Source organism: Natrix helvetica (genome assembly GCF_964273705.1).
Source record: "Natrix helvetica genome assembly, chromosome: 7".
Classification (NCBI taxonomy): Eukaryota; Metazoa; Chordata; class Lepidosauria; order Squamata; family Natricidae; genus Natrix; species Natrix helvetica.
Window position 1 is genome coordinate 31,055,950 of NC_138558.1, and position 26,333 is coordinate 31,082,282.

Here is a 26,333-nt window from a genome sequence, read left to right on the forward strand (position 1 = left end):
GGCAGATGTGTGGGTAACATTGTTGCAGCATTTGCAGCTCTGGCTTTGCGGAGTGCTCGCTTCTCTTGTGCTATGGTTGTTCTTCTGTCCTCAGATGTCTGGCAGTCTTGGTGGATCAGCGTGCACCATGTCGATCAATCTTGTGCCAGGGTTTCCCAGGAGGTGGTGTGAATATCCAGGGACTTCAAGGAGGTTTTCAACATGTCTTTGTACTGCTTCCTTTGTCTCCCGTGCTATCGCTTTCCTTGAAACAGCTCACAATACAATACAATAATACAATAGCAGAGTTGGAAGGGACTTTGGAGGTCTTCTAGTCCACCCCCCTGCCTAGGCAGGAAACCCTATACCATTTCAGACAAATGGCTATCCAACATCTTCTTAAAGACTTCCAGTGTTGCGGCATTCACAACTTCTGGAGGCAAGCTGTTCCACTGATTAATTGTTCTAACTGTCAGGAAGTTTCTCCTCAGTTCTAAGTTGCTTCTCTCCTTGATTAGTTTCCATCCATTGCTTCTTGTTCTACCCTCAGGTACCTTGGAAAATAGTTTGACTCCCTCTTCTTTGTGGCAACCCCTGAGATATTGGAAGACTGCTATCATGTCTCCCCTAGTCCTTCTTTCTCTTAAGCTAAACATACCCAGTTCCTGCAACCGTTCCTCATATGTTTTAGTCTCCAGTCCCCTAATCATCTTTGTTGCTCTTCTCTGCACTCTTTCTAGAGTCTCCACATCTTTTCTACATCATGGTGACCAAAACTGAATGCAGTATTCCAAGTGTGGCCTTACCAAGGCATTATAAAGTGGTATTAACACTTCACGTGATCTTGATTCTATCCCTCTGTTTATGTAGCCTAGGACTGCGTTGGCTTTTTTGGCAGCTGCTGCACACTGCTGGCTCATATTTAAATGGTTGTCCACTAGGACTCCAAGATCCCTTTCACAGTTGCTACTGTTGAGCAAGGTACCACCTATACTGTACCTGTGCATAGAGGAGCTGTTTGGGGATGTGATGGCTTGGCCTCCTTGCAACATGGCCTGCCCAGTGTGTCTGGGCTTTCATCAGCAGGGTGTGAACTGATCTGGAAAGGACTTCTGTGTCTGGCACCTTGTCCTTCCACTGGATCCTCAGAATTCTACGGAGGCAGATCATGTGGAAGTGTTTCAATTGCCTAACGTGCCTCCCGTATATAGTCCAAGTCTCACTGGCATACATCTGGGTAATTAACACTACTGCTCGGTAGACTTTGAGCTTTGTAGCACTATCTATCCATCCATCCATCCATCCATCCATCCATCCATCCATCTATATATCTCAGGAAAAAATGATATTGAGTAGCAAAGTAAAAAAAATAGCATCTGGCCTGCCTCATTCTGTTGGTAGGGTGGATCTGCTGGAAGTGGTTTCTTAAGAAAATATTAATTTCATTATTTTTAAAATGTGATTATGTACTCCAAATTAAAAACATGAAACGAAGAAATGAACAAGTGTTTTAAAACAAAATTCAACATCAGCTCCTTTATTGCTCTCTTTGTTTCTTACCGATGTCTAAGTAAGAAACAATTTCTTGATTGATCATGGATCATTGCAAGAGATAGCTTATTTGTATCTAGTTTTCCCCATCCTCTGAACAGTAGCATTTTCACTTTGTACAACTTATGGCTGACATTATACTTCAAGAGTACCTTATATTTACATGGATCTCAACTAATTAATTTTTTTAGACTTATATATCCTTTTGCATTCAGGAATTCACAGCAGCATATATTTTGATCTTCTTCTCATTTCCCCACAATTCCATTTTTGGAGGACACTAGTTGTTTTTAGACCAGGCAGCACATCCCCATTGAAGACTGGTACACAAGTTGCAGTTCCTTAATAAAATCGCAGCTTGCTGCTCAAGAGCAGGTGGCAGCTGTGGCCAGAAGGGCCTTTGCACAAGTTTAGATTGGGTGCCAGTTACACCCATTTCTCAGTCAGGAGTGCCTCCAATCAGTTGCTCATGGTATGCTCACCTCATGACTGAATTATTGCAATGCACCCTATATGAGCTGTCCAGATGGTTCAGAATGCTTCAGCACAAAAAATAACGGGCACTTCTTAATATATCCATGAGTCATTGCCACTACAAGCGACATGGATTGTCAGTCAGTTCTGAGTGAAATTCAACGGGCTTGTTTTAACATATACAGTCCTACATGGAGTAGACCCTGGATATGAGAGACCGTTTGTTTCTGTCCATCAAAATGTGTGGGTTCCAGATATGTGTGGCTCTGTTATCATATTGAGAAAGCCTTCTCTGCTATGTCCCTGTCCTCTGGAAGAATATCTCCCTTGATATAAGGACCATACCGTTCTGAAAGCTCTTAAAACCTGACTTTAGATTTCGTATACTCTTGGAGGACCTGCTGTGGTTTCTTGTTGCTGTTTTGATTGTCTTCATCTAGGCTGTATGGCTCATCCAGGTACATCTACTCAGAGAATTTTGATGAACAAATGGGCCCAGTAGTAGAAGCATTAAAAATTGGGTAGACATCTTTTGAAGATACCCTTTCATTTCAGTTTGAAAAAACTACCATCATTATTTTTAATAGGTTATCTTATTTAATAATTTACATACTGAAGTTATTAAGGGTTAACAATTATGTTATGGTTCTCAATCAATGAATTGCACACATGACGCAGAACAACTTGGATTTATTTTAAAATTCATCTCGAAATGCAATGTTTAGTTTAAAAAACATTTAAAACACCAAAATATGTCTAATTTAAAAAGAAACCTTGTTAGAAATAAAGAAAATTTACAAACTATTAAGTTGGAATGGGATTGGAAAATTAGATATAATATTAAGGCCAGCATTTCTTTCTTTATTCAGTATTTATGAAGTTTGAGAAATACAACATTCTCTTTTTTACAACTACAAAAGAATGAATTAATAAATTTTTCCATCATGATTAATGATTTTTTAAAGTTATACTTTAAAGAGAATTAGTGTTTCCCTTTTTGGCTGTTGAAGCAGCTACTATTTGGAATAAGAGTAGTGATTCAATAAATCAAAATATTCAAAATGAATTCTGTACCTGAAGAACTTTTTTTAAAAATGGGATAAATCTTGTGTTTTCCTTTTAAAAAAGAACAAGATGTTAAAAATACCACTTACATAGGAATTTAAATATAAGGCCAAGCAAGAAACTTGGCATAACAAGGATCATTAAAAATATTCATGTGGTGTCAAGATATAATAATTCCATTTGTATTGCAGTCTGATTTCAAAACAAAACAAAACAAAAATCACAGTATCTTCTAGTACTATAAACAGTGAATGTCACACCGCCTCATGAATTTTCATACTAAAAACCAATACAAAGGCTTGGTAGCAGTAGAAAATTAAAAGCACATTGTTTGAACCTGATATGTGAACTAGCACAATGTAGTGCTAGGTACGTACCTGATGACATAGTTTCTGTTTTTGTAAATGAAGTAAATATTACACTTTGCAGTTAAAGAGTAAGATCAGTCATTCCTGCATACCTTCAGTAATATTGAGATTTATGTGATATTCTGGGCAAAGATCCCTCCCTGCAGAATCTTTGCTCGGCAAAAAAAGAACACTGTTCTCATGAAAATTCAAAAGGACCTCCTCTTAACTAATGCATTATTGAATAAGACATTAGAGTAGATCCAGAAACATGCCTATTATTACTCAGTCACAGCCATTTCTGATAGGAAGGCAACCTGTAGAGCAGTGGTTCTCAACCTTCCTAATGCCGCGATCCTTTAATACAGTTCCTCATGTTGTGGTGACCCCCAACCATAAAATTGGTGTCTCGGTTCCTAAAACCATAGAAAATATGTGTTTTCCAATGGTCTTAGGTGACCCCTGTGAAAGGGTCATTCGACCCCCAAAGGGGTCCCAACCCACGGGTTGAGAACCACTGCTGTAGAGTTTGAAATATTCTTTGCATGTATTAAATATAAAACATAGGCATTTAACCAATCGTCTCTTGACAATTCAAGTAGATTAAAATTGTGAAACTATTTTTTCTAATTGATCTTTGAGCTATTAAAATGCACCTCAGACCTTAATTTCAGTATCATACACATAGCTTACTTCCTAGAATGTTATATAGTAGTGTCAGGGGGAGAAAGGAGGATGTTAAAAATACATTAGGTGGAGAAAGCTGAACCACCATTTTAACAAGGAAAAAGTGCATACAACATTGTAATACTATCAATCAGTTAATTCCAGATCAAAATGTTTTTCTCAGACCCAAGATACACTATTTTACATCATGAAAATCACTAAGATTTGCCATAGGCTACTGTTTTATTTCATGTTGTCATCAGCTTGATATTGAAATATTTGAAGAAAAATAATTCATTGAAGTATTCTTCTCTCTCGGTTAATGGTGGCTCTCTTTAAGAATATTTAAACAGGACCTCAAAATTTTTTATTTTCATTTCACACTTTTTGTTGGTGTTTCAGACTCTGTTGATTGCCTTCCATCTGTCCAAGCTTCTCTTGTACTCTTCAACGCTAATGTTTTTTGTTGGTCAACAACAACATAATCGACTCTTTCATCAGCCACACTACCGCCAGAAACACTACTCTTTTTCTGGAAAAGAAACAAAACAAGACATTAAAAGAGAATAACAGAAAGGGGTTGGTATAGTGGATAAGGCAGTGGGCAAGAAATGGAGACTTTTAGACTTCCCTTTGGCACAAAGCCCCCTGGGCAAGTCACTCTATTTCAGCCCTAGGAAAGAGGGAGTGGCAAAATATTTCTGGAAATGCTGCTAAGGAAACTGCAGAAACTTGTCCAGATGGTTTTCAGGAGTCAGCAATGACTTTAAGGCACATACAGAGAGAGACTTATAGTAAGGCAATGTAACGTAAGAGTCCTTTCCACAAATGAAAGGCTTTCTTTTCAGAAGAGAATGTGATTCAGCAGACATATCTAATGGAAAAAATGGGATACCTTTTTTTTTTTTTTTTTGCAAATAATTACTATTTATTTATTCCTCACTTCCATTCTTTCAAACTAGAGGCTTGGGCTATAAACTCTTGATCTAAATTTATGATGAAGAAGAAAGCAACTACTGGTAAATAGGTATATACCATAAATTCATTAGTGTTTGAATAAAAGTCATTTTCTACTCAGCGTTGGAAAGTTGGCTAAAAGAAAAGTTCTAAGCTTATCAGTATAGTGACAAATAACATAAATAATTGTATTTTCTTGATTTTGGTAATCCAAAAAAATGGACCTCAACTGTAATTGACAAATAAAATGATTCATTGCCAGCAGCTAAATTATCTGTGGATAGCTATGTAGTTGCGTTTACCTTGCGAGGTGGAGTAGATTTTCCAGAATCCAAATCCAGGTCTAAATATTCCACCTGCTTGTCACCTTTAGGTTTTACCATAGGGCTGCTTCCCCCATCAAGGCTGCTGCTGCCGAACAAACCCTGAAATTGTAATTGTAATTATTGTTATTATTTGTTAAAAACTTTAATAATGCATCCCTCAACATTGTGAAGTACGTTTGTCACATTTTGTAATATGTATTTCAATATCCAATAATATTTTACAACTAAGATTGCCTTTAATTAAAATTATTTAGGGACACAGCATAGGAAAAAACTACAATCAAATTCAGATTTAATGTTAGAGATGTGCAAAAGGTTTCAAAGCCAACATGAGTCGTATTAAGTTAACTAGAAATGGCTTAATACTGTTTTGTTCTTGGTGCTTTCTGAGCTTGCTTGTTTTCTTGCAGATGTTTCATTACCAAAACTAGGTAACATCATCAGTACTAGCAGGAGTGCAGTGTGATGCACCTCCACTGCACTCCTTACTCATGTCAACCCTGAGCTACAAGTATTCTCCTTTTTGGTATTATTTTGTTTGTTCCAGAAATATTTGAAACATGACCCAGTTCAGAACACTTCTGGAATGGTTGGAATAGTGTTAAACATGCTTATTGGAGATCAGAAGAGATGTTATGAAACTGAAATTTTGGAAAGCCACATTAATATTTACATTCATAAGAATTTACTTCACAATATGTACTGACTACCTCCCCCCCTTTCCCATATATGGGTACATGTTGGTCAAAGATTACATGAAGGTTTGCCTACCTTCTCTTGCTATTATTTCATAATAAATAAATAAAATATTTCTTAAAGTTGTATAAAATGTACAGGGACGTAATGAAATTCATTCACTATCAGAAGACGTGATGATGGCTGAATAGTTTTGAAAGGTTTTTGTATACATTGAAGGGTTCTAGTCCGAAGTCTATATAATGACTAAAGAATATCTTTTGTTCGAACAAAAGTTGGATTGAAATACTGGTCTTGTGTAGTTCCTATGTATTTTCACCAGCCACTTTAGAAACTTGTGGCTCAAAAGAGCATTATTTCTGAGCAGAGCTTAGGAGGGTTGAAATTCAGCAGTATCTGGAGAACCACAGGTTCTCTACTTTGTGATAGGACCTAGGCTGGTCATTTGGCCATTTATTTCTAATAAATGTGATGTAGGGTTTCCTTCCTAAGCATGGGTTGGACTAGAAGACCTCCAAGGTTCCTTCCAACTCTGTTATTCTGTTCTGTTCTAATCAAAAGAACAATTCTTATCTTCAAACAAAGAAAAGGCTGAAAATGAGAAAGAGGCAACTAGATCCCATTACTTCCAAGGTTTTACTAAATTTATGGTCTCCAGAACTTAATTGCCAGACATTAATGATAACTTTTCAAGATATGAAATACATGAAATAAACCATTTTAAAAACCAACATGACTAATTTGCTTCATCCGATTACCCAGTTTGTCTGTCACTATCTGTAATTTGTTAAGTGTAACTACAAAATAATGCTCATATTATTTTCAACATTATTTCACTTTCATAAATCTCAAAGTGTTTAATTGATTTAATACCTCCCCTCCCACTGAAAAACAGAAAGTGTGATATGATTTTGAAGAAAGGGCATATTTATGATGTAAAACGACTTACTGGATCATCAGTGGACTGATTTGGATTCATGGGTACATAATTCTCGTCACTGTCATGTGAATCACTGCTAGAAGTTGTACTATGAATTGAATCTGGCCGGGGAGATAATGGGAACCTGGAAGAACTAAATGAAGAAAAGTGTTTTAAAATGTGTGGTGTACTTATTTTATGCTGTTCATAAATATATTTCTGTATTATATTTAAGTATTTCTATTCCATCTTTCCCTTTAAAAGCAAGAACCATAAAATAAAGAAGTTGAATGATAATTCAAGAAATAACAAATGCAAAAGAATCTAGTCGTAAAATATCAGGAACTGTTCCTGAAGAGATTTTTAAAAAAACTCGTTGACCATAGGAGAAGTATGTGGGAAGAGTTTCTGGTGGTGGCATCTGCAGTGGGGACGGATTCAGAAAAATTAAGGTGGTGGTCATGACTGCCAACTTAATTTTTTCATAATCCTGTACTAGTTTCTCTGCTGCATGGCAAAATGGCAGGAACATATGTAAAGCAATGTATATGGGCAGAACATATAGTTGTGATCACCGTGACAGGTGAGTTGCTATTGGTTCACACTGGTTCGGGCGAACCGGTAGTGGAATGTTGGCCTGGGTCACAGAACCGGCAGCGCCCCAGGCTGGCCATGTCTCCAGTTCTCTGGTCGCCGTGGCATGTTTTTTTGGCAATTTTTAATGTTCTGGGCATATGCAGACCTATTTACAGGTGACTGCACATGTGCACTTTTTGCACGAACGCACCAAACTGGCAGTAACGCTGGCAGCAACCCACCCCTGGTCACCATTGAATACAAAAGAATATAGAAGAATTCAAAGACTTACTCTCGTGTAAAACTTCTGGTAATTGGAGATCTAACTGGAGCTGGCAATTCATCCCATTCTGATAAAGGTTTAATTTCTAGTGGTGCTGGTTTAACTATATACACAAGAAACAAGTTTGAAAACAATGTACTTTAAGAGAAATCTTACATTACTATACACATATGTTATTATAGTTCATTTTCCATATGAAACTTCACCATGAAATGTTATGGGAAAATATATTTAATATACTCTTAATATACTACATTCTTTCTTAATTATCTCTGTTCTAATTTAGTTTGTATTAGTTCTCATTACTGCTTTTAAAACACACAGGGAAACAAAAAATTGCTTTGTGCAAATTACTAGAGTTTAAAAGATTAGTCAAGACTAATTGACTATCCACCAAACCAGTTCTTCAGACTTTCTCTGTTTTTAATAGATAAATTCCAATTTTTCACTTTTCAAGGAATTGTATCTTGCTAGAATAAACAACCATAACTATTCTTTTCCCTCCTAAATACCTTGGTTAATTTTGTAAGATTCTTTTTTAAAGAAAGGGAAGTTAATCAACACACTAGTGTATGATTTAGCAGAAGATCATAGAATTCAGATCTTTTTTCAAAGTAGTTAATGTTACTCTATTAAGCTCACGAGAATGCAATTATTATTAGCTAAACTATGGTATAAGATCATAATCATTTTAAGAAGGTCTAACTCAGTATGTTATTAGATTTAAGTATTAACTGCCTAACATCGACATCCATCACTTTGAGATTGGTGATAGCATATATGCAGGCAAATATTTTTTGATATACTTTATGCATTTGGTTTTTGAACATTTGCATATTATTGACCTTTAGTAGCCTTGAGTGATCAAATGATGCAGAAAGGAGGGATGTTTTGTATTAAAACAATTAATGCTATTTCATAATTAAATTGGTACAATACCGTTTTTCAGGCTTAATACAAAGTGTGAAATACAAAACATTGTTTAATATCTTTAAAGCTTCCTATCATTTGAATGCAGGCTACTTGAGTCAAATCTGCTTGTATATGATCGCCTTGTTCTTTGAGATAAACTTTTTTATTAATTAAAAAGTTTTATTGGTTTTTTTCAAGTATTTTGGGGAAAAGGGTACATAAATATGGAGAAAAATTTTGACAGCTACATCATACAGAAGCTGGTACTTTCCCGGAGTCTTACATCTCGCTCTTATTTTATATATATCAAAATATCATTATTACATACATATTAGCAGTTTAACTTCAAATTCTTTGACATCTTCAACCATACTTTATATCACTTCTAACCATTTCATTGTATTAACAATTGCAATGTGTTTTTAAATCATTTCTGTGACCTAAGTCTCATTGCTGTCTCTTCTCCCCTGTCTGTTGGCTGTTCTTTGAGATAATCTGAGAAGGCCCGCCTAGACTTTTTAAAGTGGTCTGTGTTAAATATTCTAACACCTAAAACCAAGCAATATATATTTGAAATAATGCCCAAGATAAGTTAAAAGACCCTAAAAGCACATTAAAAAAATTTATAGTTGCTTTTAATAGTTTTACTATCTCAGGCTTTAGTTCCAATTTTGTATATTGTAAATAATAGATGGTGTTAAGTTACTGGTATAAATTAGTAAATAGTATAATATGTTTCATTATTGTAACATATTGACATACTGTATTTTTCGGAGTATAAGATGCACCAAGATTTTGAAGAGGCAAATTTTTTTAAAAAAGGTTTTGCACTCTGCAGACCTCCCAAAAATGGCCCGTTTTTCGCGAAAAGTGAGCAAAAAATGGCCCGTTTTTTGCTAATTTTTGCCCTCCCCAGCCCTCAGGAGCACTCTGAAAGCCTCCTAAAGGCTATGCATGGCCATTTTGGTGAAGAGGGGCGGGTTGCAGGAGGCAAAAAAATGCTGTATTCAGTGTATAAGAGGCACCCAGATTTTCAGCCTCTTTTTTGAAGGAAAAGGGTGTGTCTTATACTCCAGAAAATACAGTACTTCTATTTTTAAACAATTTGATACATGGAATATTGTCTTTAGTATAATTTAAACCAGTCATACAATTCTTGATTAGACTAATTCAAAAAAAGGTATTTTTCAAATTACTTTAAAATGCTTAAAATACTAACTGGACCATAAATAAGCATGTACTATATGAATATCCATTGTATTTTAACATAGATTAATTTTACAATAATTATAAAATATTCTTTTTTTCAAGGACCATTAAATAGGTTTTATAAAGATAGGGAAAGGGAAGAAAAAAGATCTTTTATGATATTTTAAAAACACTTATAACTTTGTCTTAAATACACAATTTAATACAATGTTATAAATGCATAACAATTAAATTGCACACACTTCAAAAATAATTGGGAAAATGTGCTTCAAAACACATTTGAAGCTTAATGTGCTTAACACACATTTGTGTTTAATGTGTGCAAACATTAAACACAGTGCTTTTCTTCTGTTCGTTGAAGCAGCCTGTTCTTTTTTTTTTTTTTTTTTTTTTTGCTTCCATATAAGCCTTTCAGACCTTTGAAGTAGTTCAAGGAACACCTCTTCCAAGTAGCTGGCCTGGCTCAACCATAGTTTTATCATATCGCTCCTGACAGGTTTTTTAATTGTGTATTTTGTATTGTAATTGAGGGGATTTTAAATCGAAATTTTAATGCTATTTTATTCATTTGTTTACCTCCTCCATGTACATGCATATGTATATGTTTATGTATTGTTTATATTTGTATTTTTTATGTGTTTTAATTGTACGCCGCCCCGAGTCCTTTTGGAGAGGGTGCGGCTAATCAAATAAAATTTGATGATTTGATGATGACAAGTAGCATAAATGCTCTTAATTGTTAAAAGGCCTTCAGGACTCTATATAACACATCTAATACTAAAATCAAATCAAGGCAGGGATATTTTTAAAATAGCAATGTGTCAATTAATTCTGACATTACTAAATTTTATCTATTACTAGATAAATTTCTAGATACATTACTAAGTTTATCTAATGTGTGTATAAAAAGATGTCAATGTTTCCCATTGTTACACATTAATTGAAAAAATATCCTTTATACTAATAAAATCTCTATAAAGAGTAGTCTTCAGACATCATAATATGGCATAACTCAAGTTACTTGAGTGTTTATGTATTTCACATTATAATAGAACATTATACATATAGTGTGTAAATAATCTAAAACCAAGCAAAATATATTTGAAATAATGCCTAAGTGAAAGAGAAGAAAACTGATTTACATGCAGCATTTTCAACACGTTTTGTTACAAATGTCTTTTCCTGAGCAAGTTAAAAACATGGCTGAGAAGCTAGAAGTTCTATGAACTGGAACGATACGAGTAGTCAGGATTACTTTTTTCTGGAGTTTGATACCCAGCCCAATAGATCATGCAATGGTGAAGTACATACCCTTTCTCCTTGTTGTAAATTCACCTATGGTTTGTGAATCTGTTCGCTCTAAACCATGAGGTTTAGGTCTTAGAATTTTAGGGCTTTGACCTAATTGATAAAAAAAGGAATCTTTCTTAATATAGCTTTTTATTATCAAGATAAAAACCAGAAAAATAATGACTATTAAGAAGCTGCAAAGTCCCTTGCAGAAAGAGATTGCATTTTTGAAAAGTAAACAAGCAAGTGACAGACAGAAATCTCACACTAAGATACATGCAGCATGCTGACAGCCCATGCATCAAAGTTGCTTGAAGGAAGTAATTGAGTTCAATGTCACCAACAAATACGATGTTCTTGCTGAAAACAGCACTGTTAGCTACCATATTGGAAGGAGGAACACTAGGTGATATTTCAACAAATCAAACTAGCATACTGTGAAAGGGATTCAAGTATATCAAGGAAAAAAAAGGTGAGCCACAGCAAATAGGATGTGTTCTGGAGGCCATCTTACGGTAAAAACATTTTTAATTATTGAAGCATATAAATATGTTAAACTAGATAACTCAAAAAAAATTCAAAAATATTTCCTTATCTACATAGAAAAACAGAGCGAACAAAAGCAAAATACCATGAGAGTGGGAATGACTTCTGACTTCCTGCTGGCTTACTTTGGCTAACTGCACTCCAGCAGTTGATAGTAGGACCAGTTTACCTGGTCTCTGAAGTCCCACCTGGCAAGAGTGGGACTTTTCTACTTGGTCTCCAGCAATCAAAACAGAGACCAATCTAACCAGCCTCTGGAAAGCTAGGGTAGAACTGGTCTACTGACCCTATGGATGGTGATATGTTATAGCATCATACCATCACTGAAGTGACAACAAATATGCCACATATGCGAAATCACCGGTCCTGGATTTTAGATGCATTCTGTAAGATAGCCCATTTGAGGTACCTTGTTTCAAAAATTGTTGCCCTTTGGTGCACTGTTTTGTCTACTTAAAGGTTACAGAAACAAGATTTTTTAAATAGCATATAGACAGTATTGAAGTCTAATGCAGTATTGCAGTCTAATTCTGCCCATTGCCTGAGTTTGATCCTGACCAGCTCAAGATTAACTCAGCCTTGTATCTTTCTAAGGTTGATAAAATGAGGACCCAGATTGTTGGGGGCAATATGCTGATGCTGTATAGTGCTTAGAGAGTCCTGTAAAGAACTATCACATGGTATATAAGCCTAAGTTCTATTTCTATTTCTATAGTTAAATAAATGAAATGGCCTTTAAGTTACTACTATAGACATGCAGTTCAATTTCAGCAGTGAAATACAGCAGCAACTTTAAAAAAAAATTGTATCAACAAGAATGAATGCAGCTGTAAGAAATAAGCAGGATTACTATGACGCATTTATTATTTTAAAATTTAAAATCTATTTGTGATAGCCTTGTCCCAATATCTAACATTAAATTATATGATGAAAGATTTGAAAGGTATAAAATAGTTTTGACGTAGAGAATAACTGCTTAATACTGGAGTATCATGATTGCTGACAAAAGGAATTACTTTAAAAAACTGACTCCATCAAGTTTTCCTGCATTGTTGTGGGTTTTTGTAGAATTGTCTTTTGTGGGTTCCTGCAAAGTTCAACCAATCAAAAACCAAAATTCAAACAAAAAAGCCCACCAAAATCTCACATTTAGCTTTCTTTAAATGAATTCAATAAAGCTATGGATAACAGGGCAACAAAGTGAACTCAGATCTAATGTCTAACATGGAAAGAAACCAGGATTATCAAATTTAAAGCAGACCCCTTCCAGATATACAGTATTATGTCATTTTACAGAATTATCTTAAAAAATAAATTTTACTGAGGTTTATGTTTTAGGGATGTACATAGTTTTGTAATTCAGATCATCTACAGGAGATCAAGAGGTAATAAGTGATGAAGCCATTTCAACACTGAGATACAAGGTGCTTGTATTGAGATTGCTTGTTGTGTACAAATATTATGATGGTGAATGAATGCATGAAAGGGTTGGAGCTTGCACCTGATGGGTGTAAGGCTGCTGACCTGGCCAATTAGATCAGAACTGGCCAATCTATCTTAAAATTATTCTTTATTTTTATTTTACAATTGTTTGAGAATCATTCTCTGCCGGTTGAATGAACAATAGTTCATTTCTGGGATTTTATACAGATCAAAATGACAATAAACTTTATTTAGGTTTGGCATTTAAATTGGGTAGACTAGGACCCTTTACAACTATGAGGTTCACAGGAAGAGAGTTGTATGTGATTTTAGGGAATCATGTTCTATACCTTCCTCTTACATATTGTTTAAGGTCACGCTTAAGGTAGAACAGCTAAAACTACTATGCAAAGGGTATTTTAAGGACCCAAGATTTATGTTTAATGTTCTACCTGTAATTCTAGGTAAGGGGTGTCAAACTTGCATCATCATGTTGTCATCACGTGATGTATCACAACTTTTTCCCCCTTCGCTAAACTGGGAGTGGACATGGGCAGCGCGTGATGCGTCTGGCCCATGGGCCGCGAGTTTGACACCCCTGTTCTACGGTAAAATACCAAACAGCTGTCACCAGTATGTAAATTAAGAGAGTTGCAATAACAAAACAGAACTATCACTGCATATGAAACGCCTTATTATCTCAAAAGGAAAGGTTATAACATGAACAACAAAAGAATGCTGTATTCTTATTTTAACAGTGCTTTAAAGACATGTGCGCAAGAGAAACTAAAGCACCAGCTTTGAAAAGCCTTGTTAACTATTTATTATATAAAACTGTACACAATTACATCTGTTAGATACCAGAATCAGTTACAATGTTTACACCAAGGTCCTCTGTTCCGGCGAGAACAGAGATTCAACCTGATTGGTCGAAGGGTCTGACAGCTCCCTATAAAAGGGCTGCTGTCAGACTGAACCTTCGCTGGATTGTACATAGTTGTTTCAGAGTTAATAAAGAGCTGTTGCTGCCTAAGCCTGAGTGTGCCTTTCCTTTACCCGATCTAACAACATCAGTAACCAAACATGCCATTTTCTTTGCAGATAGCTAATCAGTTTTCAGCATGAGCACTCAGAGGTCTGTTAACATTTTTAAAGATCTCAATGTGTCTTCTACTAAAAAAAACTCAGGACTATATGAAATTTCAACTGCAATCAAGTATTTAATTCATGTACATGTACCATTTTGCAATTATATTTTGTGTCAATTAATTTTTATATTAAACTTAGGACATCTCTGTTAAAGGCAGGTCCTAATATAAGAGATTGATGTGATGTTTAAAAACAAATCCTCCTTTTAATTTTATCTTTGAGGCTATACCTTTATTACATTTGAAATCAATAAGATTTTTTTAATGACACTTAGATAAAAGTTATGAGTAACTCAAGTTATTTGATCGGTTGAAATGCTGACACAGCAGTGCTGAGAGGAAAGCAACATCTGAATTTGCTACCAAGGTAAAAAAAATCTTTTTAAATTGCATATATGCAAAACATGCTCAAATAATGTGTATCTTCTCTTGTTAGAAGAAAAAAAAATTACCTGCCTATTTTTATACACATTGAGTTGGATCCAGGTTTCTACCTCTATGAACAAATAGGAACTTGAATCTAGCAAATCATCGTGCTAGAAAAAGGAAATATGGCAGCAATATTCTCTTATTCTTTCTCCCTTCTTGCTTCCACTTCCTTCCTATATTCTTATATAAAAAGTGCTGCAGAAGGAATAAGAGAAAATTGCCACTCTGCTCTTTCTCCCATTTTAGTAGATCTCAGGAAAGCAAATAATCTGTGAGGTTGTTGATGATCTCTGAGCTTGGTCATTTTCTTGCAGATGTCTGCAAGAAAAACAACCAAGCTCAGACAGCAGCAAGGATCCCTAAGCTACAAACAATCTCTTCTACTGGTAGCAAATAATGTGATTCAATTAAAAAACCTGTGAGACATTGAAGCAGGGCCCTCCAGATGTTACTGAACTGCACTGGCATGGCCAATGATGAGGCAAACTATGAATGGTAATTTTACAACATCTAGGAGTAATAGTTAATAATAGTTCACTATTATTAGTGGTGCAGTGGTTAAAATGCAGTATTGCAGGCTAATTCTGATGACTGCCAGCAGTTCGATTCTCATCGGCTAAAGGTTGACTCAGCCTTCCATCCTTCCAAGGTCAGTAAAAATCTCAGTAAGGACCAAGGTTGTTGAAGTAATGTATTGACTCTGTAAACCACTTAGAGTGGTCTGTAAAGCATTGTGGAGCAGTATATAAGTCTAACTGCTATTGCTATTCCATGACAATGACATGCATTCCTTCTATAGTGTTATATTAAAATATGTATTATCTATTAATATCACTTTGATAGACACTGGGAGATGAAGATATTTGAGATGAGTATCGTATACAGTATGGTACAGTACCAGCAAAATTTAAAGAGACAGTAAAGCTATGAGTTTGCCAGTTTCAAAAATGCTTATGTATTTGAAAATTACAGATTTGAATGAGATCCATTTAATAACTTATTTTATGAAAAACAAATAACATTATCTATAAATTCTGATGATCATAGATTAATGATGCCCAAATTACTTCCAAAACAGAGATCTAATCCGTGGACAAAATTTTGCACAAAATTAAAAGCAAAACTTTAAATTTAAAGTATAGAATTAACAATAAAATATTGCAAATGTTTTAAAAATTGCTGTGATTTTATTTATTGGTATAATTCATCTAACCACATGAGACCAAATTGGCTCTAAGTGGCTTATGGAAATTAAGTGTAAAAAGGAAGATGCAAATCAAAATTAAACTAGAATGAGCCTATTTAATATCTTAATAATAAAACTCTAAATTAAAATTGTTCATACTGGCTACCAACGTCTAATGTGGTTTTATTCTGTGAAGGGTAAACAATGATGGGAAGAAAATGCTTAGAGCAACTGGTTGCACACGCTCATCTCTCACCTTTCCGGTCTGGCTTCAGGTTCCTGTCCACTGGAGGAGGTTCACATTCGGCCACAGGGACTGGCCTTCTAGGAGGGGTCTTTGGACTAGATCGAAATCCCATGTGTGCTGGTGGAGGCACTTGCATTCCAAATAGTGAAAAATCAAACGTGCCAGGAGTCATTGGCACATAGTTCGTCATTTCTTGGATGGGTTCAGTAAAACTGCCAGAATGGTGACGTGGAGGAGAGTTGGGGTTCATGGGAACATAATTTTCATCCAGTTCTTCACTGGAAACACTTCCAACAGTCAATAGACTTTTATTTTTCTAGAAACAAGAGTTATGGTAGCAGTAAATTAATCAGAATTCACTGACTATGATTCAAGTTGTATGATACCGTGTTTCCCCGAAAATACGACAGGGTCTTATTTTCTTTTTACTTACAAAATATGGCCTTGGGCTTATTATAGGGGAGGGCTTATTGTTTTGGGGTTGCCAGGCAGCTGCTCCCTTGCAAACTGGCTCCCGAAGAGCCGGGCACAACCTCAGGGGCAAAGCAGCCACGAGGTGACCAAGCTCACAAGCAATTGCCCGGCAAACCCCCTCTCCAGCCGGGCAGAGCGCCATTAACTGACCTAGGGTGTATCCCTAAGGCGCCAAGCCATGTGGAACTCTGCCCGCTCCCCAGCTCCCACGGCATGGCACATTAGGGATACCCCCTACGTCAGTGCATGGAGCTCTGCCTGGCTGGAGAAGGGGATTGCGCGAGCGCCTGTTCCGCCCCCAGCAGGCATGCCTCCTAGCCTCAACATGTCCGGGCCCAGCTCTCCCTGCAGCAGCAGCCGCTGCCATCACGCTCCGAGCATAACGTTTTCTCCGGTTCCGAACTCCCAAACCCGGGTGCCGAGTCTTCCAGCAGCAGCCGCTCTAGGAGTGCGCTCTATGGTTGTGGGCTGGCTGCTGGAAGACTCTCTGTCTTTCTTGACTTGAATAGTAAGTCAACTGGCATTTCAGCTTTAGAAACTTTTTTTCTTCCTTGGCAAATCAAAATAATACTTACAAAGTGGTTATGGAAGCCTTCCAGTGAGCTTGATCTATCATTTGGAAATGTTCGTGGAACAAAATAGCAGTCTTGAGAACCAAGGTCTAAAACAAGGGAGAAGAAAGCAAATGTTTTCCCCCAATGACATAAAAATCACACACAGTTAAGTGCAAGTAGTCAAAACGAGAAATTTTGTATAACTACTTTCTATAACAGCCTTCCACATTTATTATGTTTTGGATGTATTCACACAAACTTCACTTGACTGGAAATAATGGGAGTTGAAGCACAATATAGCTATAGCTGAGGGAAGAGCTTAGAAGAATTAGCCCAGGTGTCTACTTATAGCTAAGTATAGCCACAAGCATGCCCTTTTTCGTGTTGCAGTACCATGATATCAATTTCACCTGATTTCCAGGCTTTGGCTAAAATAAGGGTAAGTCATCCTTACATTAATCTTAGAATTAATGTTTTTCCTGTTATTCCCAAACCATTTAAGGTTAGCCTCAAAATAGGCAAAATTTCTAGCCGCTGTACATTTTAGCCAACTTTAAGGATAGTAATAGCATTATAACTCAGTAACAGGGATATTCGCTATGTCACAGTTTAAAAATGCAAACAGAGCCATGCTCAACCTTACAGATGTAAGCAGTGAACAAAGACCTCAGACTTAAAAGGGAAAGAGAAATATTCCTTCCCATCCTTCTTTTAATCCAATTTGTTCTATAATTTTCATTTTGACTGCCAGTTTTGGCTCTTCTGCACATATCAACCTACTCCTTAATCCCAAATCATCCTCATAATATTCATAAAGATTTCAAATGTTATGAAGTTGAAAGGGATAACCTAAATAGATACTGTCCAAGCTCATGACTTTTTATACAACTTCAACCTTAGCCATTCCAACAGAAGCAGAAGGGAACTGAAAACCACAACATTCAAAAGCACTATGTGGCCTAATCCTACTTTGTAAGATACTAAAATGATTACGGCATACTTGCATAGTAAAAGATGAATATCACAATGGCAATTTTCAGATTAAAAATAGTTTGAACTCTGGAAGCCATATTGCTTGATAATAAAATGATTGATTTACATCACAAATAGCATTCAGGCTCAAAAGCAGTGGCATCAAACTGGTGGCCCACGGGCCGGATGTGTCATGCGCAGGCCAAATCCACTCCAGCTTCACAAATGGGAAAAAAAGCCATGAAAAGTCACATGACAGCAATGCGACTATGCGAGTATGACACCCATGCTCAAAAGGATTTGAAGTCATTTAGCCAACATTTTTACATGTTGGGAAATTAATTAAAATAAATATATCAAGTCTAGCACAATTTTTACTCACTCATTACTATATAGGAAAAAAACATAGTAAACATGCATGCATATTTTTGTTTTGGTACTGAAATTTGGCAGTACAAGAGGGCTTCATATAATCCTCAATGTAGGATATGCATATTGCAGTAGCCCTAAGATGGGGGTGTCAAACTGGATTTCTTCAAGGGCTAGATCAGCATTGTAGTTCTCAGTGGGCCAACAAGGGAGGGGGGAAGCAGAGGGAGTGATGAGACAATATGGACGCCTTTTGCAGCACCCTGCGGGTTGAAAACAGGCTGAAATGGGCCAAAAAAGGGCCCTGCATGGCCTATTTTCAGCTTCCCTGGCCTCCAGCAACACTTTGCCAGCCAAATCCGGGCACCACATGGCCCGTTTTTAGCCAGCAGAGGCATCGCAGGCCAGTCCTTTGATATTTCCAGGCTGGTCCGTGGGCCAGATTTAAGCACCCGGTGGCCAGGCTGGTACACGGGCCTTGAGTTTGACACCCTTGCCCTAAGAGATGTCTCTCTTAATAATCTATAACAAAAGGTAGCGAAACAAGAAAACCAAGTCTAAGAACATAACTCACTCACTCAAAATAAACTCTCGCTGATTTCAGCAAATTAAGATTCCCATAACATCAATGCCCTATATATGGTATGTAACCTCAAAGACCAATGATTTTGATTGTCTGATTTCCTTTTAGCAATATATGAACGTGTATATAAATTTATATCTACTAAATAATAATACAATGGGGATCTTAATATTAAGTACTCAGTACAGACTGAAACTACTATCACATGTACTATTTTGATATGAATGCAACTGTACATTTTTATATTATTCTTAATTTTGCGTGAAAAATGAAATAATTTTAAACTTGCAATATTGACATCTTAAAATGCTTTTAATATTGATATATTTTTACTTTTACTTTTTTTAATCAGAAGTCTGAGCTTTCCAAATAACAGAACGTTCACAATTTAAAATAATATTACTTAAATATTATTGAATGGAAATCTCCATTGAAATAATACAATGTATCAAGATTTATAACATCACATTAAAAGGAAATTAAAACAAATCCAATGATTTTGAGCTAACATCCTTCTCTTGGATCTTGGAATATTTCAATGAAATATAAATGAAATCTTTGATAAAAATTTATCCAATAAAATACCCACTAACCTTTGCGAAATATATTCATATCCATGGTGGAAATTGTGTTGCTGCGAGATGGGAGCAAGCCACCCGTAGGGATGCAGTAACTGTTATCAGTATCTGAGGCAGTACGTGAGATGCTACATGCCTCCACCGGAGAGCGATCTGAGGCATGATGAGGCTTTGGAGGACGTGGTGGAGGAATATCTGGAATAGTCTCTAGCTTTGAACCTTGAGTCAATGAATTTTCTGGAAAAGTTCGTGGAATTTGGTACGTACTTCCAGGTGTTGAGGGAATGTCATAACTAAGGGAGAAATGCCTCATCTGTATATCAAGAGAAGAGGTTGCTGATGGAGTGCTAAAAACATGTTGCTCTCCATCTATATCAGTTCCAGAAGGAGATGCCTTTGGTAAAACATCTTGAGAATAACTCCGTGGTAGATTATAAAGACTGCCATCTACTGACACCGAAGCGGCTCTTGATGTGGGGGAATCATATACACTATGTTGCTGAAAATATCCATTCACTGTGTGCTTGTTTAGCGATTGCACAGAACTTTTATGGGAAGGCACATTATCATTACAATCTGTTTCAGAACAGGCAGATTTTGCTGTATCAGCTGACAACCTAAGAATTAAATGAAAACAAACAAAAAATAAATGCACTGGCATATTTCTTCCAGAAACAAATATTTCCTAAAATAAGAAACAAAAATAGATAACCACAACTCTGTGACATACAAGCTTTAACTTTATATGTATTGCTAACATGCTCCTATAATGCAGAGGGACTTGAAGGGAGAAATTGCTGCTTGGTAAATCATAAGGCACGGGACTGCAGGTACCAATCTGGCATTTTCATTCTTAAATTCAAAAAGTAGTTGCTTTCATGATATACTATATTTCCATACTATGTTGCTAAACTCTCAGCTCTCATTCTGTCTATAGATTTTAGTCAGCAAGGTTTCTAAGATATCTCTTCTTATAAACATCAATGCTAGTTATCTACACAGGATTGATGAATAAGAAAACACTAATTATGCTAACTCTTATTAAATTGCCTTAAATGTGCTGCTTTTATTATTTTTAACTACTTTCTTTCAATCCTTAAAAAAATATTTCCATAACTTGTTATGAATTCTTTAGATTTGGAATAATGTAGTTCTTCAAACTAAGAAATAATATTGTAAAGGTATATAAGTTATTTAAGAAATAATGTTTTAAAGTTATTTGAAGTTACAGTTGAAAACAAATGTTTAAAACAACATTGTTTTTTGGAATGGGACTATATTTGAATACAAACCAGGGACAAAAATGCTGTTCAAAAGGAGCTGTGTACGCCACTTTGCTCTTAAATATGAGTGGACTGATCATCTGGATCCCTGTTATATACTGCAGCATCCTTCCTTATCACTATCTTCATAAAATTATAGAATTAAAAGTTGTCTTTTTTTTATCAAATCCAAACCTGCTCTGTAAAGAAATCCAAATTAAACCAATGTTGACAAGTAGCTGCCTAAGGTATACTTGGCTACATCCAGCGAGAGCAAGTCCACCATATAACTAACTATTTAGATTCACAGTTACATTGTTTTAGTGTCAGGACCATTTCTAATGTGAAATTGTAACATGTCCTAAGTTAAGAGAAGGCTGTGGTTTTTACTCTGCTTTTTAAGTTTCAGAAGAAGAACACAGCAATAGCAATAGCACTTAGACTTATATACCGCTTCTTAGGGTTTTGCAGCCCTCTCTAAGCAGTTTACAAAGTCAACATATTTTCCCCAACCATCTGTGTTCTCAATTACCAACCTTGGAAGGATGCAAGGCTAGGTCAACCTTGAGCCTGATGAGACTCGAACTACCAAACTGCAGGCAGACGGCAGTCAGCAGAAGTAGTCTGCAATACTGCATTCTAACCACTGCGCCACCATGGCTCTTAAGCATAATCAAATTACAATGTCTCTCAGCTTCTCAAGTCTAAATTGTACTTCATGGGATTTCTTTACTACTGTCTTGATTGTTCTAGGCATGATATCCAAGATATGGTCTGTTCCATATAGAGCAGGGATGGCGAACACGCGGCTCGCAAGCCGCATGCGGCTCCCGGCCAAAATAAATGAGGCTCTTTGCCTCTTATCATTATTTAGTATACTGTGGCTCGGATCACGCGCTCCCTTTCGGAAGCTGGGGAGGTCCTTTGCAGGCAGCTAGAACGGGCCGCCTGCAAAGGACTTCCCCAGACTTGCTTTGAGGAGCACGGGGCGACTGAGGCTAGTTGTGAAGCCCCAAAGCCCCCACCGCCACCGGAAGAACTGCTGCCACCTCCTCCTCATCCTCCTCTAACAGGCAGCACTGCCGGATTTGCCGCCCGGCGCTGCGGCTGAGATGAAGCCGCCAAAGCTCCAGCCGGCATCTCCGCACGTGGCAGCGGCACCTCCCCTCCGCTCGGAGCAGCTGAGCTCAGTCAGCGCTGGGTTACCCCTGCCCCCTCCTCCTCCTCCGCAGTGCTTTTGAGGAGCCATGAGGCTGCAGGAGCCAGTAGGAAGGCGGGGGGGAGCAGGGGAAAAAAAGCCTCATGGCTCCTCAAAAGCACGGAGGAGGGGGAGGGGGCAGAGGTAACCCAGCGCTGAGCTCAGGAGCAAATCTGGTGATTCTGTTGGAGGAGGAGGAGGAGGAGGAGGAGGTAGCAGCAGTTATTCTGGTGGCAACTCGTACTCGTCGGCATCTTCAGCAGAAGCCCTGCCCACAATGAAGAAAGCAAAGATGGAGCAGATCCATGCAGATGACGTCGCTGCAACATGACTGGAGGAGGAATTCTGGGAGTTGAAGTCCACAAGTGTTAAAGCTGTCAGGTTTGAAGACCCCTGGGGGTTTTTTTCCCTAAAGGGTTAGGGGTGCAAGGGTCTTGTAACTTGACAGCTTTAAGAGTTGCGTGCTTCAAATGCCAGAGTTTCTGAGCCAACATTTTGGTTGCTAAGCAGGAGCGTTGTTAAGTGATACTGATATTATATAACACTTTGAATTAAGCGGGTACCTTGAAGAAACATAACTTTGAGTTTCAAATAATACTGATTTCGTTGTTGTCTTAGGTGACATCTGTGAAAAAAATTCGGGTGCTCAGGCATGAAAATGTGCCGCTCAAACACTATACTTTTCTGCTCACATCGAAAAAAAATTAGAGGGAACATTGCTTCCGGGTCTGTTTTGGCAGGTCACTGCGTGGTGTGGCTCTCTGACTCTCACAGTTTAAAATTTTGGCTCTTTTTGTCGAACTTGTTCGCCACCCCTGATATAGAGTAAAATGGGATTACTACTTCCTTACATTTGCTTCACGTAAGAAAAGGGATAAGGCATAACATTCTAAACTTTTAGCAGACTATGTGCCAATGTGACGATTTTCTTAGCAAGTAGCAAAACTGTAAACCAAGCACTGATTTTTTTCCCCCATTTCTTTTACTTCAGTGTTTTTTTCAAAATGACCAATACATCTGCAAACAATGCAGCAATTTGTCCACTTCAAGCCACTCTGGATACATCAAGTAGTAATTATTTGCACTGCTTATGAAAATCCACAGCAAAATGCACAAGATGCAAAATACACACACAAGCTGTTTTTTTTTTCCAAACAGGCTTTAGATTTGTGGTTAATTTCTAAAGACAAATCCCAAACACTCACTGCAATGGAACTTTTTTACTTTCAAAATCCTCCAACAGTAAATATTCCTCCACTTCTTCCAAGATGAAAGAGCTGGTTTTTTGAGTACATGATAAAAATTAAGAGATCAGTGATGGAAATTATTTTTGAACAGTAACCCTAATCCCTTTTGAAAAAATATTTGATAAAAAGAGCAATTTTAAAAATAAAATATCATTGTATATAGGTTGGTTTTCAGATTTTATGAAAATAACATGTACCCAGAAGGTACTTAAGACAATTTACCTCACCCTTAAGTAATCAGACTCTAGTCATACTTCTTTAAAAAATTACATAGGGACTGATGGGGAAAAGGATATTATTAAAAAAAAACAAGTTTTTCATCAAGAATGATGAACAATGGCACTTAGACTTATATACCGCTTCACAGTGCTTTACAGCCCTCTCTAAATGGTTTACAGAATCAGCATATTGACCCCAACAATCTGGTTCCTCATTTACCGACCTCAGAAGGATGGAAGGCTGAGTTAACCTTGAGCTGGTAAGAATTCAACTGCCGAACTGCAATACTGCATTCTAACCACTGCGCCAACATGGCTCTGTACAATAATCTCTGAGAAACTAGCTATGGTAACTGTTACTATAGCATTTTAATGACACAAAAAGTTAAATGTTTACCTTGCTGGTTCAGGCTTCTTACTTTGACAATTGACTAGTAACAGGTAATCTTGTGGATCTTCATGACTTGAGGCAGATTCTAATGGTGGGATATTAATTAACTGATATGGAGGAGGCAGGGATGGCTCGGCTTGTACAGATGGTAGGGAAGTACTGACTGCTAAGGGTAATTCGGCTGATGCCGGCAGAGAATTGCCAGATGGCTTCACAGCATCTACAAAACAGAATATGCAGCCAGGTCACTAAATACTTGATTGATTGATTGATTGATTGATTGATTGATTGATTGATTCATTCATTCATTCATTCATACATTCATTCAAACATTCATTCATACATTTATTCAAGAGTTATATGGCCATCCATCTTGCAGTACAGGTAGTCCTCAACAGTTCATTTGGTGACCATTCAAAGTTACAACAGCACTGAAAATGCGACTTATGACTGTTTTTCAGAGTTACAACCTTTGCACCATCCCCCTGGTCATGTGATCAAAATTCAGATGCTTGGCAACTGGTTCATATTTATGACCATTGCTGTGTCCCAGGTGCATATGATCACCTTTCGCGACAAGCAGTCAATGGGGAAGCCAGATTCACTTAACAGCCGAGTTACTAACTTATCAACTATAGTGATTCACTTAGCAACTGTGTCAAGAAAGTTCGTAAAATGAGGCAAATGTTCCATTAACAAAGGTCTCACTTAACAACTGAAAATTTGGACTCAATTATGGTCATAAGTCGAGGACTACCTGTACACAGTTTTAGTTGGCTAATAACAATGATAAAACCATAAACAATAAAAGCAATAGAACTAAAAATCAGGAAAAACCTGATGCCCAACCCAACGTTTTTTTCTATTCATCTATTCAATCCCTAGACCCCAACCTTATTATCCCAACTCTTGGGGTAATGGTCGCCTCTTGATAGCTTTCCAGAAACTTAAGAAAGTGAGTGCCAGCTGGATCTAAAAGACAACAATGTTCCACGGAGAAGAGCCTACTGTAGGAAACACGATTTCTAGATCCCACTAGACAGCAACATTAAAGCGAAGGATCTGAAGTGTGGGCAGTCTAGCAATCTGGTGGAAAGGCGGATACCCTAAGGAAGAAGCAGTGCCACAAGCAACCTGGTCCTGTGTTATGTAGAACCTTAAAGTGATAACCATACTTTGAATTGACCTGCAAAGAAACTGGGAGTCAGTCAAGCTTGCACAACAAAGGTATAACATGAGCAAAGCGAGCATCAATACTGTGCAAGCTGCTGAATTCTGGACTGGTTGTAACTTCTGGGCAGCTTTCAATGTGCATGCACAGCACAGTGCAATAGTCCAAGTGGGAAATAATTAATTATGAGTGACCATGAGCAAGGCTTCGTAGTTCAAAAATGGGCACAACAAATGAATTTCTGCAAAGATTCCCTAGTCATGGCTGCGATCTGGTTCTTAAGTAGGAGGTGCAAGTCCACTCAAACTGCTTCTCAGCTCTGTGTGGGGAAGTGCTATACCACTGAGAGTCCCAAACCCCAAAGCTTGATCATTTTGCTAGGATTGAGTCACAGCCCGTTCATTCTGAGCCAGATCTCTACAATCTCCAGGAAGAAGATTAGCAGTGAAGCGGTGTTATCTGTTCAGTGGATGACACTACACCCCATGCCATCAGATGGCCTCACTCATCTGTTTCATATTTAAAAAGTGTGTTAAAAGATTCAAAATCTGGGGCATTCACATTGTGTGAATTTTTTTTTCCACCTCCAAAACCAATCCAACAGATTCCGGCCATGGAGGAAGAATGATCCCCACTTCCAATCCCTGCAGCCAGTCCAGAATATTATCATGGCTGAAGGTACAAAAAGCCAAGATGTTCAAGATTTCACCTAAATGCTACTAAAAGAACTTAAAAGTATTAAATATAATGCATGCTGATTTATACTTTAAAAATTAGTAATGTTTGGATTATATTATATCAACTACTCTTAATATCTTCAAGATAAAGAGATAATGGAGCAGGCTGCAGTTATTACGTAAAAGAATGGTGACTGTTAGGTTTTCAATCTCTTAATCAAGGTAAGATATCAAATTACCCATCTTCAGATATGATATCTCTGAACCAGATAATTCTCACTTGCCCCTTTCAGATTAAAGTAAGAGGAACCCATAATTTCCTTCCCAATTGACAATTTTATAGAATAAATACACAAACTCTATTTTTCCCTGTGTTTTTTTCTTGGAAAAAAATATAAGTCTTTTTATGTT

General features: G+C 37.1%; 1 protein-coding gene across 1 annotated transcript in view; it reads right to left on the reverse strand.

The window, feature by feature from the left end:
- Positions 1-2,679: 2,679 nt before the first annotated feature.
- GAB1 (GRB2 associated binding protein 1) overlaps positions 2,680-26,333 on the reverse strand; it is an 86,639-nt gene continuing 62,985 nt past the window's right edge. The window contains exons 3-11 of the mRNA XM_081959946.1: positions 24,081-24,294; positions 19,774-20,375; positions 17,278-17,363; positions 16,238-16,544; positions 11,272-11,361; positions 7,849-7,942; positions 7,011-7,134; positions 5,342-5,464; positions 2,680-4,614 (exon numbers count right to left, since the gene is read on the reverse strand). Coding sequence (XP_081816072.1) covers positions 4,456-4,614; positions 5,342-5,464; positions 7,011-7,134; positions 7,849-7,942; positions 11,272-11,361; positions 16,238-16,544; positions 17,278-17,363; positions 19,774-20,375; positions 24,081-24,294 — 1,799 coding nt within the window. The 3' untranslated portion in view covers positions 2,680-4,455. The remainder of the gene's footprint in view (positions 4,615-5,341; positions 5,465-7,010; positions 7,135-7,848; positions 7,943-11,271; positions 11,362-16,237; positions 16,545-17,277; positions 17,364-19,773; positions 20,376-24,080; positions 24,295-26,333) is intronic.